The sequence below is a fragment of the Strigops habroptila genome (assembly GCF_004027225.2).
Source record: "Strigops habroptila isolate Jane chromosome 13 unlocalized genomic scaffold, bStrHab1.2.pri S16, whole genome shotgun sequence".
Lineage (NCBI taxonomy): Eukaryota > Metazoa > Chordata > Aves > Psittaciformes > Psittacidae > Strigops > Strigops habroptila.
In genome coordinates this window covers 9490365-9504459 of record NW_022651054.1, presented here as the reverse complement: position 1 = coordinate 9504459, position 14095 = coordinate 9490365, and the positions used below count along the sequence as shown (strand labels likewise).

At 56.6% G+C, this 14095-nt stretch overlaps 3 protein-coding genes and 2 non-coding genes across 18 annotated transcripts in view; 1 reads left to right on the top strand and 4 right to left on the bottom strand.

Moving 5' to 3' along the window:
* SMG6 (SMG6 nonsense mediated mRNA decay factor) overlaps positions 1 to 4946 on the bottom strand; it is a 107814-nt gene extending 102868 nt beyond the window's left edge. For 5 of the 6 annotated variants that reach the window (XM_030472921.1, XM_030472922.1, XM_030472925.1 and 2 more), the window contains exons 1-4: positions 4558 to 4660; positions 1953 to 3699; positions 877 to 1069; positions 81 to 191 (exon numbers count right to left, since the gene is read on the bottom strand). In XM_030472921.1, coding sequence (XP_030328781.1) covers positions 81 to 191; positions 877 to 1069; positions 1953 to 3699; positions 4558 to 4642 — 2136 coding nt within the window. In that variant the 5' untranslated portion in view covers positions 4643 to 4660. Of the gene's footprint in view, positions 1 to 80; positions 192 to 876; positions 1070 to 1952; positions 3700 to 4557; positions 4661 to 4823 lie in introns of those variants that run through there. The other variant, XM_030472923.1, reaches the window with a different exon arrangement.
* On the top strand, positions 4716 to 6819 carry SRR (serine racemase). 8 transcript variants are annotated; one of them, XM_030472947.1, is made up of 7 exons: positions 4716 to 4902; positions 5012 to 5172; positions 5417 to 5520; positions 5594 to 5713; positions 5810 to 5884; positions 6088 to 6297; positions 6531 to 6819. In XM_030472947.1, the coding sequence occupies exons 1-7, from the start codon at positions 4766 to 4768 to the stop codon at positions 6726 to 6728; spliced, it is 1005 nt and encodes a 334-aa protein (XP_030328807.1). In that variant the 5' UTR covers positions 4716 to 4765; the 3' UTR covers positions 6729 to 6819. The 8 variants fall into 8 exon arrangements, with proteins under 8 accessions (XP_030328807.1, XP_030328806.1, XP_030328801.1 ...); XM_030472946.1 differs by having other exon boundaries at positions 4721 to 4902; positions 5037 to 5172; XM_030472941.1 differs by having other exon boundaries at positions 4731 to 4902; positions 5037 to 5172; positions 6040 to 6297.
* A 138-nt stretch (positions 6820 to 6957) lies between these two features.
* On the bottom strand, positions 6958 to 13939 carry TSR1 (TSR1 ribosome maturation factor). Of its 2 annotated transcripts, none has more exons than XM_030472928.2 (15): positions 12875 to 13939; positions 12684 to 12787; positions 12216 to 12432; positions 12001 to 12135; positions 11046 to 11473; positions 10627 to 10786; positions 10355 to 10515; positions 9976 to 10178; positions 9386 to 9548; positions 9059 to 9169; positions 8615 to 8747; positions 8146 to 8262; positions 7768 to 7908; positions 7575 to 7649; positions 6958 to 7483 (listed from the first exon to the last, which is right to left on the bottom strand). In XM_030472928.2, the coding sequence occupies exons 1-15, from the start codon at positions 12975 to 12977 to the stop codon at positions 7305 to 7307; spliced, it is 2430 nt and encodes an 809-aa protein (XP_030328788.1). In that variant the 5' UTR covers positions 12978 to 13939; the 3' UTR covers positions 6958 to 7304. The 2 variants fall into 2 exon arrangements, with proteins under 2 accessions (XP_030328788.1, XP_030328789.1); XM_030472929.2 differs by having other exon boundaries at positions 12216 to 12321.
* Positions 8485 to 8577, bottom strand: LOC115602175. Its single transcript, XR_003989621.1, has one exon. It is a non-coding gene; the product is annotated as a small nucleolar RNA SNORD91 family (small nucleolar RNA).
* LOC115602174 lies at positions 9818 to 9910 on the bottom strand. The gene has a single exon (XR_003989620.1). It is a non-coding gene; the product is annotated as a small nucleolar RNA SNORD91 family (small nucleolar RNA).
* Positions 13940 to 14095: the final 156 nt, after the last annotated feature.

The window sequence follows — 14095 nt, the reverse complement described above, 5'->3', positions numbered from 1 at the left end:
TGTAGCAGCTGAGAAGGGTTCCCTGCAAACATAGTGACATCCGTTCGGGATGAGAAGTCTCCAGGAGGAAACCAACCTACCATTTTCCTCAGGGGCTTGCTGCGGATGGCCATCCCATCCATGTAGTCCTCCAGCTTGAACTGGTAGGACACCTGCAGCTTCTGGAGCAGGCCATCAAAAAAAGAAGTGCCCTGTGAAACACACAATATTTGGATGTTACAATCTTTGATGATGAGCAAAAAAAATCATCACCTCACCCCTGCCTGCAGGAAGGTCCACTTCCCTGAGGTTTGGGCTGTTTCTCTTCAGAGAACAAGGAGGTTGGAGGATTTCCAGCCACAGAGGTTTGACACTGAGCAAGACAAAATCAAGGCTGACCTGATCTAGTGTGTGAGGAGTCCTGCTTTGAGCAGGGGGTTGGACTAAAGCCCTCCAGCAGTCCTATCCCACCCATCTAATCCTATAGAACACCTCCTCTTGGATCTATCAGCCTTTCTACAAAGAGTAAACTGAGCTGCAGAGTTTGACACTATGACTTTAAAGTAAGTTTGATAAAGGTGGCACAAACACCTCCAGGAACACCTCTGTTTATTTCCACTTCAGGGCATTCATCTCATTTTGGTTAAGACAATTTCTAATTAATATAAACCAAACCAAGCCTGATTTGAATTATAAGAAGCATCCACGCAGACCTCCACGTCCCACATGAATCCACCATCTGCCTGAACACCCTCCTTGCCCGAGGATGGCCTCAGGCACACACTGATATGAACAGGACTGAGGACACTAGTTGGCCAGTTACACCATCCCATTCTCAACACCAGCCAATCCCACTCAAAGCTTTAGTGGAGTTTGGGGATGTTTCTCTCCTCTCACCTCATCTAGAAGCTGGAGCAGCTTGTTCCGAATCTCTTGGGCATTTTCCCCCTGAGGATCCTTGAGGAGCTGTCGGAATTTCTCAATCACTTGGTAAAAGGCATTCTTCCACAGCAGCTGGTCCACGTTCTGGGTGTCAGAGAACTCAATATCCATCAGGATGCACCTTTCATACAGCTGCAGCATCTCCACCCTACAGGGAAACACAACTAGCAGTTAATACAACAGCAACTGCCCGGGCCTGAGCTGCCAGGGAACACGTGTGCAGCCACCAGCAGCTTCTCAGCCACCAAGCACCAGACAGCAGCAGCTCAGCAGCTCACACCACGGCAAATTGATGCTTCCACATATGTCCCAGAGGGAAATGGGAGCTGCTGCTCCAAGAGGGTAAACCTGAAAGGACCATCTCCCTTGTATGTATGCATTGGAATGGATTAGGGCCTGGCAAAGAGCAGGAAGAGCTGCTACAGTTGTGCCCAAGGGACAGCAAAGCACTTCCCTCTCATGAGCTGCTCTCACCAGGCTGCTCCCTCTGGACCACTGTATGTCACAGCATCGAGTGGTGACAAGAACAAAACTACCAGCACTTGAAAGGCACCATCACTGTCACACAGCATGAGGATCCCACACCAGGCTTTGCAAGCACAAGCCCCTGAAGGCCACAATGCAAATCAGACAGATAACTGAGGCTGGGGAAGGAAGCAGAAGTCCACCAGCAAATACAGAAAGCATGTGAGAGCACTGGAACCGAGAGCGAGCAGCTCCAGCGAGAGCAAAAAGAACCCAAAAGCTGCGGTGGGGGCTTGTCCTGCTCCTCCACATCCCTGCAACGTGGGCAAGGCATTCCCCAAGCACAAGAATTAGCTCCCAACCCAGGCAAATGGTATCTTCACCCACAGTTTCCTTCCAATACCCACAAATGACAAACAGACCCAGAACATGAAGAGCTTATAAGGCGATGCCCCATCTCCCAGCCTCTGAGACGCCAAATCTCCAGTATCTCAAACCCCCAAAGGAGACACCATTCCCTGGATAACAGCTCTGGAAATGACTCAGTCCCACCTCCCTTTACACACCTCAGCTGGGCCATCTTCTCCAGCCCCTCGGGGCTGATGCGGTCTCTGGAAAGCAGGTTGCTGAGCTGCTGCTCCTGGTTCCCAGCCTCACGGAGGAGTTTGCTCAGCTCCTGCTGCTGCATGTTCCTCATCTGCTGCTCCATTTCTGGGCTCAGAGGACTTGGGGGCAGTGGGCCACACATGTACTGCCCTGCCTGGCCGGGGTAACCAGGGTAGTAGGCTCCTGGGTACACACCATTGCTTGGACCCATGGGATACTGCAGGGAGTACCCACCATAGGGATACTGGGGGCCTTGACCGGAGGCACGAGGGTAATAGTAGGGATTGTCAGAGTTTTGGAACTTATAGTAGGAGGTCTGGGCCTGGCGAGCTTCCCCCCAGGAGGTGGGGCTCACTTCATCGTCCGTGTCCAGGAAGTGGAGCTGAGCAGTCTGGCTTTTCAGGGCGGGTTTTTGGTCCGGGTTATTCGGGTCCCACAGCCTGCGAATGGTCCCTCCCCGGCCCCTGCTGCGGGGGCCTTTGCTCCCAGCCCCACCGAGCAGCAGCCTGGGCCCGGGGTGAATGGATTCTGGGGAGCCCGTGGTGCTGGCAGAGAGGTCGGTGTTGGCAGGCAGGAACAGGATCCCACGGCCTCTCCCCTGGGGCTCTCTGCTCTGGCTCCTCGCATCCGGAGCCTCTGAGTCTTTGCAACTCCCAAATGCCTTCAGGGGCTTTTTTTTCTCTGTGTCTGCCAGGCTGACATCCCTGCTCATTGTCCTGCTGTCAAACGTGACTCGAAAGGATCCCTTCACTTCCCTGCCGTTGCTGCTCCACTCACTCTCACTCCTAGAAGCTCGACTCTGCTCTGGATGCCTCTTCTTGTCTGGATTCCTGCTGGAGCCATACGCTTCTGCCTCATCGATTCTGTCATCATCCAGGGAGTCAGTGGAGGATGCAGAGAGCTGCTTCCTGGGACGTAGCCTCTCCCTGGCACGCTGCTGGTGCCTCTCCACCCCATCCACGAGCGGGGCTCCATCTACACTGTTGTTGCTTCCAGCTGAGCTCGTGCTGCAGGTGCGGTACCGGCTGCGGCGCTTGTCAGAGCGGGAATACCGCTTGGTGCAGCCCAGCTTCCCCTCCTCATTTGCTCTCCTCATCCTGTCACCTCGCTCCAGTCGTCTTCCTTTTTCTCCCCTTAAGGCTTTCACTCCTTCCCCCGCCTGGCTCCCCTCTCTATCCTCCTTGTTTGATTTGGGTTTCCTGCTGTTGTCTTTTCCGGTACCTTTCTCAGTCTCTTCATCCCTCTCAACCTTCAACTGCTCCATCTTACTGGTGACTTCCTCAGCAGCTGACCGTGGGGATGGCTCTTTAGCAGCTGAATGCAGGCGTTTCCCAGGCTGGTAGATCTGCTGGTCTGGTTTCTTGGTTCTCCTGGTGGCTTTGGGACACCACTCATCCGAGGCTGGCTGCTTGGACAAGGTCTCCGGGCTCTGCAGACCACCTTTAGTCTCTTCATTCTCCTGCAAAGGACCATTCTGCTTCGGGCCATCGCCTTTAGGGAAATCCTCCATGACTGGAGCCCCCCCTCCCTTGTCAGTGGGAGTCTCCTCCTTGCTCTCCTCATCTCTGCTCCTCTCCTTCTCCGAGGCCACAGGCTTTGGTGGCACAAGCTTGTTCCTGAGGCGGGAGAGCCCAGGCTTGTAGATCTCCAGGTCTGGGCGCCTGTTGTCTTTGCGGTGCCTCGGCTCCTTCACTTCCTTCATGTTTTCTGAGGAGAAACAGACAGAAGAACGTTATTCCCACCACAAACCAGCCAGGGACAAACAAACATCATGGCAAATATTCAAGGAGAGCTATTAAATAAAGGCAACAAGCCTACCACCCCCAGGGCAGGCTCAAGGGAACAGATCTATAAGGTTTACAGGATCTATAGATCTTTTTAAGATCTATAACGTTTACAGGAGCAGCAAATGAGAAAGTGTAACAGAGCTGACCAGATCCTTGGCCTCATTCACTCTCAAAACACATCCCGCACCAGGTTTTGCCTCAAAGCACCACCGAGGCAATAAAGGGACAAAGCCCAACGTGAGATTTGAGCACGTGTGTGTGAGTGCTGGGCACAGTTTGGCTGCTCCACGTTTCAGCAGTGGTTGCTGCTGCTGTGGGAGCCTCTGCAGGGCTGCCTCCTCCAGCCAGCCGGGGCACGGCTGGAGTCAAAGATGTGTCCCCCCCCCCTTGCTCACAGCTCGTAACGTTTCTCTCCTCCTCTTTGTAGCTGTATTTACACCAAACCTCATCGGAGACCACCACAAAACTAAACACTTCACTAAAGCCAAGCTGCGCTACCTCAGCTCCTCCCTCCCCTCACTAACCGGTACCACCGCACCTCAGCCCCGCGGGGGTCCCGAGCGGGCAGGGTCCGCCCGAGCCGCGGGGCAAAGCCGCGCCCCGGGGCCTCCACCGGCCGCGGTGCCTGTGCGCGGCCGAGGGGCCCGGCCCGGTGCCGCTGAGGGGAAGGGGAGTGTTGGGGGGGGGGGTAAGGCCCAAGCGGCGGCTCCCGCCTCCCACCGCCCGCTCCGCGGTGCGCATTGCCCCCGCCCCGCCGCGGCGCCCGTCCCGCCCTCACCGGTGCCGGCTGCGCGGGCCTGCGCCGCCACCATGTCCCGCAGCTCGGCGGCCGAGACGCGGACCCGCTCCAGCCCGTCCGCCATCTTCCCTCCGCCGGGGCGGGGAGGAGGGACGGGACGGGACGGCGGCCGCGCAGGGACAAACAGCTGCGGGTTGCGCAAGCGCGCAGGGCCCCATGGCGGAGCCGCACCGCTTGGAGCTGCGCGATGTGCGGGCGGCGGAGCGGCGGGTGCGGGAGCGGCTGCACCGCACGCCGCTGCTCACCTGCACCGCCTTGGACCGCCTGGCCGGCCGGAGGCTGCTCTTTAAGTGCGAGCTCTTCCAAAAGACCGGTTCCTTCAAGGTGCGTGGGGATGGTGGTGGTGGTGATGGGCGCCCATCACCCGGCCTCGGGGCGCCCGCTTGTTTCTAGCGATGGAGAGACTCCCTCTCCGCTGTTCCCCACCCCAAAGTCAGGGCGCTGTGATGGCCTCGCAGATCCGCGGAGCCCTGAACGCTGTCAGGAGCCTGGTGGAGGGCAGCGGGCGCGCCGGAGGGGAGCTGCCCCGCGCTGTCGTGACCCACAGCAGCGGGAACCACGGGCAAGCGCTCGCCTGCGCTGCGCAAGCAGAAGGTAACGTGTATCCCGACTTTCAGCCCCAGGTCGGAGAGCGGCCGGGCATGGAGCCAGCGTAAAGGGCAGAGCTGGATCCTGGGAAGAGGTAATTCCAGGCATCCAGCTTTGCCACTGCTGGAGATAAGCAGGGCTGTCCCTCTGCTGAACACTAGTGAGACAAAGCACAGCCTGCTCCTGCAGCACTAACTGGCTGCTCGCAGCTCTTTGGCTGTTGGATTTGCCTCCTCTTTCCACCACACAGGGATTCCTGCCTACATCGTGGTGCCCCACACTGCCCCACACTGTAAGCAAGCTGCCATCCGTGCCTACGGTGCCACGCTGGTGCTGTGCGAGCCCAGCGATGAGGTAAAGCACAGGGGACAGTGGCCAGAGGCATGGCTCTGCCCGACTGAGAGGTGACATCTGTGTTTTCCCTTAGTCCAGAGCTGAGACAGCAGCTCGGGTGGTCCGGGAGACAGGAGGAGTGATGGTGCATCCCAACCAGGAGCCAGCGGTGATTGCGGGGCAAGGCACAATCGCCCTGGAGGTGCTGGAGCAGGTGAGGGAATGCATTGGCTCTGCTCCTCACAGGCAGGGGCACAGCAGAAAGAGGTACACGAGGAACTAAAAGCATTCACTCTTCCATGCTGCACAGGCACCCGAGGTAAACGCAGTGGTGGTTCCTGTTGGAGGCGGAGGAATGGTTGCAGGAATAGCAGTTGCCATCAAGGTAGGCAACAGCTCACCCAGGAAGCGGTGGCTGCATGTCCCCACGGGAAGGGCAGGCTCCCAAAACAGGCAGCAGCTTTTCTCTCTAGAGACGCCCTCCTGTGAAGATCCCTGGGGTCTGCATGGCTGTAACATGGCCCCCTGCACCCACAACAGGGAACAGGGACAGAGCTTCAGCCACGTGGCTCCTCCTGCTCTCCCCAGGCTCTGAGACCAGATGTGAAGGTGTTTGCTGCTGAGCCATGCAACGCAGATGACTGTTACCAGTCCAAGCTGAGAGGGGAGCTGACCCCCAGCCTTGACCCACGGGAGACCATCGCAGATGCAGTGAGAACCAACATCGGCCCCAACACATGGCCCATCATCAGGGACTTGGTTGATGATGTCCTCACTGTCTCAGAGGAGGAAATCAAGGTGAAGGCTCCCAGCTCCCTTCTCCCAGCTGCCTCCATCCCTTCATTCTCTTCCCACTCATCCAGCTCTGTCCCATGGATAAGCTCCCAGGGCAGCACAACCCTCACCCCACCGCGGATGTCCAACACCCACATCTCCAGCTGGGAAGGGCTGGCGGAAGCTCTGCTCTCCCAGTGCCCCTTCCGCAGCCCATCCTTGCAGCTGGAATGACCGCAGCTGCTCTATCCCGACAGCGAGCCACGCGGCTGGTGTGGGAAAGGATGAAGCTGCTGATTGAGCCAACAGCAGGCGTGGGAGTGGCGGCAGCGCTCTCGGAGCGGTTCCAGGCATTCCCCCGGGATCTGGAGCACGTTTGCATCGTGCTGTGCGGGGGAAACGTGGACCTGAGCTCCCTGACCTGGCTCACAGAGGGCCCTGGGACGGCGGAATGAGAAGAGAGCGGTGCCTCGAGCAATGGGAGCATCACTCTGGGTTTGTAGAGTCTGGTTTGTGCGTGACTAAAACCAGATAAACAGCCTCAAAGGTGTGAAAGGGTTTTGTGGAGGGGTGAAGGAAGCTGGTGGCGGTCTCTGCAGCAGGGAGGCACTTGGCTCCACAGTAAAGGGTTCCTATTTGGGGTGTGGAAACAAAGCATGGCCTGTTGTCCCCTCCCCAGCACCCTGCTTTACACTCAGCCACCCTCCCTTCACCTTTCTCAGCATCACAGTAACTTCCAGCAAAATCCCTGCACACATGGCTGGGAAAAACAACAGCCCCAACAAGCAAGGGGTACACACAACCTCCCCCATTGGCCTCCACCAAGACAAAAGCACATAAAAAGGTTTTTGGAAACATTTTCCATGAAAATAAATAGCTGTAGCTGGTACCTGAGCAGCAGCTGGTTGAGAGAACCACCCCTGTACAGACCCCAGCAGGGATACATCCAGCCATCAGTGCTGTCCTCACCGTGCAGGGGCTGAGAACAGCATCCAAGGAGCTAAGGCACCAACTCCAGCCATGCTGGAGAGTTATTCCATGTCCACCTCCTGCACTGGCAGCGTGCTCTGGCTCCTCACCCAGGGCACAGGCTCCGGAACGTGGGGGTCATAAGTCCATTTAGGAAAAACCCGCTTGTAGAGGTTCAGCAGCACCGTGTCCTGGGACTTCAGCTGTCCATCAAAGTGGCACTTCATGTGCCCGTGGGTCCCTAGGCAGAGAGAAGAGGCCTTTAGCTGTCTCTCTTGCTCAGGACCAAATCCTGCTCAGCATCACTGAGATAAATACTAAATCAAACCTACCTAATGGCTCCTTGATGTGTCCTCTACGGCCCCACTTTGTCCTCAGCTCCACTGGCTTGAACCACATCACATCCTCTGGAGAGCAAACCACAAAAGGCAGGTAAGGAACAGGCTTTGCTGCACCAACACAACCCATTCCACAGGAGTTCTGCTTCCACATCCCCTCTTCCCACCCCACAGAGCTGAGCTGTACCTCTGTTAAAGAACATGTATCTCACAACAGCCATCTTGGTGAAGATCTTGAACGGGTGGCCACTGAGCACCAGGCGCTTGATGACGATCCTGTCGGGGTCCACAGACAGCAGAGAACCAGTGGCGACGAGATCATGCATTCCTGCAGGGCACAGTCACTGATACACCTCTTCCCCCCACCAAAACCCCCTTCCCCAAATGATTCCAGGCCCAGAGCAGGGACAGCCAAAGGTGCCAGTGATAAGGGGGATGGAAATACATGAATCTTCTCAAGTAACATGAAGCAGATGGCTTTTTTTGGATAGATGCACTTGTAAGTGGGGTATGGGAACAGCCTGCTCATGTTTGTTTCTCACACACCACCTCCTCAGCAACTTACCATTACTTCTCTGTTTAAAAAGAAGCACTGAAGCAGGAGGGAAAGTGATGGGAGCATAAACAGTCACCACCATGGCAGCATCTGAGCGCAGGAACCGCTCCAGCTTGTGCTTGTCAGCTAGGAGAGAACAGCAACGATCAAGTTCAGGGCAAGAGCAGTCATCAGAGCTCTGGGAGCCCATTATCCCTAGCAAACAGGCTCCCAGATTTAGGAAAATGAGTAACAAATACCCCTCCTATCCTGATATGAGGGTCTGGGAATGAAGGTGACCCTCTGAGCTAGCAGCTCACTGCATGGAGCCTGACATCCCTGGACAAAGCCATTCCCACTATTTAATGCCACCCCGGAAGCCTCAGAGCCTTGGAGTGAGTCTTCAGAAGAGTCCTTCAGCCAGGTTCAGACACCACGGCTAAGACATCATTGGCTTCCTGTGCCCTGGAAACTCCAGCCCCTGTGGTCCCTCCCGAACCTGAGGTGTGCTGGGAGAACAGGGGGGACGTTCGGAAGCGCCGGAACCCGCAGTGGAAGATCAGCTCCTCCTTTGCCCTCACTGGCTCGCTGTTGCTCGGGTGCCGGCGCACCAGGAAATTCAACACGGACATCTGCAAGAGAAGCAGCTCTGAGAGGGGCTGACGCAGGGCTGGGAAGTGATGGTGGAGCAGAAAGCAATGGGACACTGCAGCAGAGATGAGTGCTCTTGGCAATGGCTTCCCAAAGGATCATTGGTCACCACTGCAGACAGCTCAGCCAGGCTTTTGAGCCCAAACACCCCCTGCTCTGACCAAAAGGAAGGTCCTACTTTGAACTGCAAGCAACAGGGGATTTCAGCGCAAACCCTCTGCAGGCAGAACCTCTCCAACCCATGGAATCAGACAAGGAGCTGCAAGACATCAGCAGGACCATATTTAATCACCTTTTGTTCATGTGGAAGCAGCGAGAACAGGACTAAGGGCTTCCCTTCTTTGAAGCTCTCCATCACCGAGACAGGGACATTGCAGAGGTGAAGTGTAACGTACCAGCCAACCTGCCAGGAGAGGATGGGCTGTGAATACTTCTCTCAACAGAAAAGTGTCAGAAATAACATGGGTTAGAGAGGGAATCCAGGAGGACAATATCCTCTGAACTATGGCTTCATGCTGAGAACCAGCTGCCTGAAAGATCCACCCAGCCACCTCCCTGATAAGCCTTCCCATTAGGAGCAGGAGAACACAGTTGGGGAAGATCAGAAAGAGGGAGTTACCGATGCTCCTTCACTCTCCTCTTTCTCTATTTGCCGGAAGAGGTGCTTTCTGGTCCGGGAGAAGTCCTGGAACTGGAAAATCCTGGCATAATCCCTCGGGAGATTCTCTTTGGGGTCCCATGGAGAAGTCCGGAAGCTCTTCAGCCCCCTGTACTTCTGGAAGCTAAAGAGAGAACAGGAAAGACAAACTACTTCACCAATCCAGGTGTGTGGCCAGCACCTTCTGTGGTCCACATGGACTCACACCATCAGAGAGGACAAAGGCAGCAAACATGAGCTCTCAGAAAGGATCTTAGTGCAGAGAGAGGTAGAACCAGCAGCTAATCCCCCAACAACGTGCCCTTGCATCCGGGCTCTGCCATCCTCCTCCACTCTCCTAGGTAAGATCCCAGCTCTCCCTGCCCAGGCCCATCCATTGCCCCCCAACTGGTGCCTCCTGGAAGCCTCAGAGCCTAAGAGTGAGTCTTCAGAAGAGTCCTTCAGCCAGGTTCAGACACCATGGCTAAGACATCACAGGCTTCCTGCCCTCAGCAAACCAGGCAGAAAGGAGCTTTCCAGCTCCTCTCCCAGCAAAGCATCCCGTTTCTCACCGGATCCTGGCAGGAACATCCCGTGGCGTGTCCACCTCATCCGGAAACATTTCATCCATCCTCTCCTGTTTGTATCTCTCCAGCATCTGCTCATCTTCCTCCACCTTCTCATCGTACTGCTCATCCCGCAAGCTCTCGGAAACGGTCATAGTCTCACACTCCTCCTCTGCAGGTTCCTCCTCCTCCCCACTGCTGTCCCCCTCCTGACACAGAGGAAGCCAAAGAAGCAACATCAAACACATGACAGATTTAACAGTGGAAATCCAGGCATGTCCTGGCTCTGTGCAGTGCCGTTCCATGGAGCAGAACAGGACAGAACTGTCCTGGAATACACAGTAACACCCTGGAGATCCCCTGCAGCATCAGCTCTTGCACATACCTGGGAAACTGCCTCTTCCATCATATCGTCATCAATGTCATCATCTTCATCATCATCATCATCTTTCTCACTGCCGCCTTCATCATCCACAATCCAGGCAGCCTGGTACTTGGATGTGCCTTTGGGGACCTTCACCACCCTCCTGTTTGCCTTCAGGGAAGCTGCAAGATTCCCACCCATGGTTAATACAGGAACAATTCTCCTTTCCCTCAGCAACATTTACACCAGACAGAGGGTTTCTAACAGAGACAAAGAGTATTGCTGCTACTCACCCTCTGCTTCTTGCAGTTCTTCTTCAGTAGGCCACGTCTGCTCCCCTTCCATCGGATCAGGAACCACTTCTGACTGCAAAGACTCCTGCTTGCTTGGATCTGCCTTCATCAGGACCTTAACATCTTCCTCCATCTCATCAGTCCCATTTACAGAGTCATCCTGGAGGGCAAGAGCAGAGTTCCCAGCTGTGAACACACCTAACTCAAGCTGGCAATGGGTCTCAAGTGCAACTCCTTTTAGTATCATGTTCATTACATGCTGTGGGTGAGGAACCTCAGCTCAGAAGAGCTGGCACTGATACAACTCCCTTTCCCCTCCCCCCCTCCCTTTGACCACATACGCCTGGTTGTATTTGCCTGACACAAGTTTAGAAAGACCATGTTCTAACGCAACCAGCAAACCCTGACCTCCAACACACCTGCACCTCCATGTCCTGACTCCTCTTCTGTCCTTTAACCACTCGGGGGTTCAAGGAGAGGGGATCAGGGGGAGCATCCACCTGGCTCATCTGGAAGTCTCCGTGCCCCACGATATGCACCAGGCTGTTCACGTTGAGGGTCTGTCCCCGCACGAAGCCAGACACCTTCAGGGTCCCAACCAGGTCACCCTCCTGAGCAGGCACAAACTCAGCAGCGTGGGCAAGCAGGTGAGCGCGCCGGTCCCGGAAGGCGAGGTGCCGCTGCTTCTGTGTGGAGAGGTGCCTGAGGAGCAGCGAGGATTCCTGCTCCGTGTTCAGCGGGAAGAGCCTGGCCTCGGGAAAGCGCTTCTCGATGGCTTTGGAAAGCTTCTTCTTGGCATCTATCCGTTTCTTGGGTGGTAAGTCAGTGCCTCCTGGGACAGCGAGAGCTACCGAGCGGTGCATGGAACAGAGGTCAGGATCAGAGCATCAACCTTAAAACCCTTCTAGGGACACACACTCGGATATCAGCAATCAATAACCAAACAGATTCACACCATGATGTGCAAAGGCAGTTTCACACATTCAAAAGAACACTCGGGGCAGAAAACCTGTCTTCAGAGATAAGATTTTGGGACTAAATGACAGCATGGAACTGAACATAGCAAAAAAGTGTCTGAATCCCTTCTCTCTGCACAGCTGGATAACCACTGCAGTGCTGACCCCACCACACACCCAGAGACCTAAGCCCAGAACACCCCTTTTATCCCCAGCACTCTCCAGCCGGGTTAGTAACAGCACAAGGCAGCATGAGAATGGCATTACCCAACTGATCTGTGCTCAGAAACAAAGCAGTCAAAGACTGCTGATCACCCATTAACACATGGAGATTTAATTACTGCAACAACAAATCTCCACCAAGCAGCCCCTCACCCTACGCCCCACTTGAAGCCCTTAATGTTTCTCACTTGCTCACCGAAAGTGGGGAGCCCCTGTGCGAAGAGGCAGGAGAGGCAGTATTCCCCTGCATCATCCCAGCCTTCCGCAGCATCCAGGATGAACAGGAGGGAGTCAGCAACTTTTGCCAGGTCTAGGACAGTGTGAAGGTCCCCTGCAAGCAAAACACCTCCATTACTGCGGCTGCCCAGGGGTAGGAAGCCCAAAACCAGACCAGCAACAGCGTTTCCTCACCTGCCTGAGCTGTCACGAAGCGCCAGCGCTGCTTGAGCCGGGGGCAGAGCAGCGCAAAGGCGCCAGCTCTCCCCTCCTCCGTGAGGACAAGAGCCGAGTCCTGGCCCTGCAGCAGGCAGAGGGCGCCGTGGGCCGCGGCTCTGCAGTGCAGCGGCACCACGACCACGAGGTGCGGGGGCCCGTCCCGGCTGCCCAGGCCCCGCTTCTCCGCCAGCACCTGCGGGCAGAGCCGCAGCGTGTGAGCCCCGGCCCCGATCCCGACCCCCAGCTCCACACCGGACCCATCCCCGCAGCTCAACCCGAACCCGGGAACGCTTCACTTACCCCAAACCCCGGCGCCTCTTCCTCTCCCGAGCCCCCGCGATGACCCAACCCGGCTCGGTCCCCGCACACACCAACACCCGCACCGGCCCCTTCCCGCTCCCCCCTCGCCTGACCGGAGCCGATCCGCTCCCCGTCGGCCCTCACCGCCTCCTTGCGCTGCCGCCGGAGCTGCAGCGCCTGGTGCCGCCGGTCCACCCTGCTGAGGTCGCGGAGCCGCCGCCGGGGCTGGGTCTTGACGGACACGCGGCCTGCGGGGAGAGCACGGTCAGAGCCAGGCACCGAACCGAGAACCGGAGCGGGAAGCGGAGCGGGAACCCGATCGGGCAGCGGCTCACCTCCGGCGCGGCGCTGCGAGGCCCCGCTGTGCTTCCCGCCCTTGTGCGCCTTGTTCTGCTGCTTCAGCGGCCCCGGCCGGTGCGCGCCCAGCGCCGCCGCCATGCTGCCTCCTTCCTCCTCCTCCCGTCACTGCCGGCGCCGCGGGGCAGCGGCGGGAACAGGGTAGAGGCCAAGATGGCGGTGGGAGAGGAGCGTGAGGGGAGCGATGGCGGCGGGAGGGGAAGGGGCGGAGGAGCGGCGGGGGTACACCGCCATAGGGCCCAGCGGAGGGAATGAGAGGCGGGAGCGAGAGATTCCGTGAGCTCTTTATTGGTTAGTTCTTTGTACAAGTATTTACACACGAGGGAAGCAGCGGGGCGGGCGAGGCTCAGCCCCCTCTCCCCAGAGCCTGATGGAGCAGGAACGTCCCAGCCCCGTTTGTCACCGGTCACACCTCGTTATCCAGCCAAGGGTGGCTGTGCGCAGGCTGGAGGCTGTCGCTGTAGCCGGGCTTAAACCTCACTCCAGGCTCAAACCATCTGGGTGCCGGGACAGGGATAGGACATTCCCTGCTTGATACTGGAAGCACCCCCCCCAAAACACAGGCATGTGAGCAACAGGGTTAAACATTGACAGCAGGGTGCCACTGCCAGGAAAGCAAAGTCAGTGACCCAAGAGAGAGACAGGACTGCATGGGAGGGAAAACGCAGGTTCTACAGGGTCTGGTTCCTCTGAACTCGAGGCATCATCCTCCCCTTTTCCTCCTGTGAAGAAATCAGCACGGCAGCAGCAACACCGGGTTGTGGGCTGCTCCTTTTCTACCCCTAAAAGCAGGCTGGCTGGCTAAAGCTTTCAAACTCTAAAAGCATTTTACACAGCACATCCTACCTGACAGTATGGAAGACACAAATCAAGAGACCAGTGACAGATAAACACCATTTAAACAGGAGTCATTGAGTCTCTACACAGGTCTCTGCTGGCACATAACTCTCCCACTGTCATTCCCAAAGGGTGTCCACCAGCCGTGACAGCCCAGAGCACTGCCAAGTGCAAAGAGGCTGCTCAGAGAGCACTTAGGGGGAAAAGGGAATAATTGGGATACTTCTCAGTCAAGAAAAACAACAGTCCTGTGGGTTAGTTACACCTCATTGCTTAAGTAAGAGCAGGGAAAGAAGCAAGGTTGGAAACTTCCTGCCAAGGGTTCCTATCACAAAGGAACTGCCTCTGTCCCAGTCAGTCAC

Bases quoted from the DNA above. Each gene is read 5' to 3' on its own strand.
- TSR1 (XM_030472928.2), bottom strand. From the start codon at position 12,977: ATGGCGGCGGCGCTGGGCGCGCACCGGCCGGGGCCGCTGAAGCAGCAG. The intron at 12,136-12,215 runs GTGAGGAAACGC...TTTTGCTTGCAG, and splicing joins CTTCGTGACAGCTCAGGCAG to GGGACCTTCACACTGTCCTA. The intron at 9,170-9,385 runs GTAACTCCCTCT...CTCTCCTGGCAG, and splicing joins AGGAGAGTGAAGGAGCATCG to GTTGGCTGGTACGTTACACT.
- SRR (XM_030472939.1), top strand. From the start codon at position 4,735: ATGGCGGAGCCGCACCGCTTGGAGCTGCGCGATGTGCGGGCGGCGGAG. The intron at 5,714-5,809 runs GTGAGGGAATGC...CATGCTGCACAG, and splicing joins CCCTGGAGGTGCTGGAGCAG to GCACCCGAGGTAAACGCAGT. The intron at 5,885-6,039 runs GTAGGCAACAGC...CACCCACAACAG, and splicing joins GAATAGCAGTTGCCATCAAG to GGAACAGGGACAGAGCTTCA.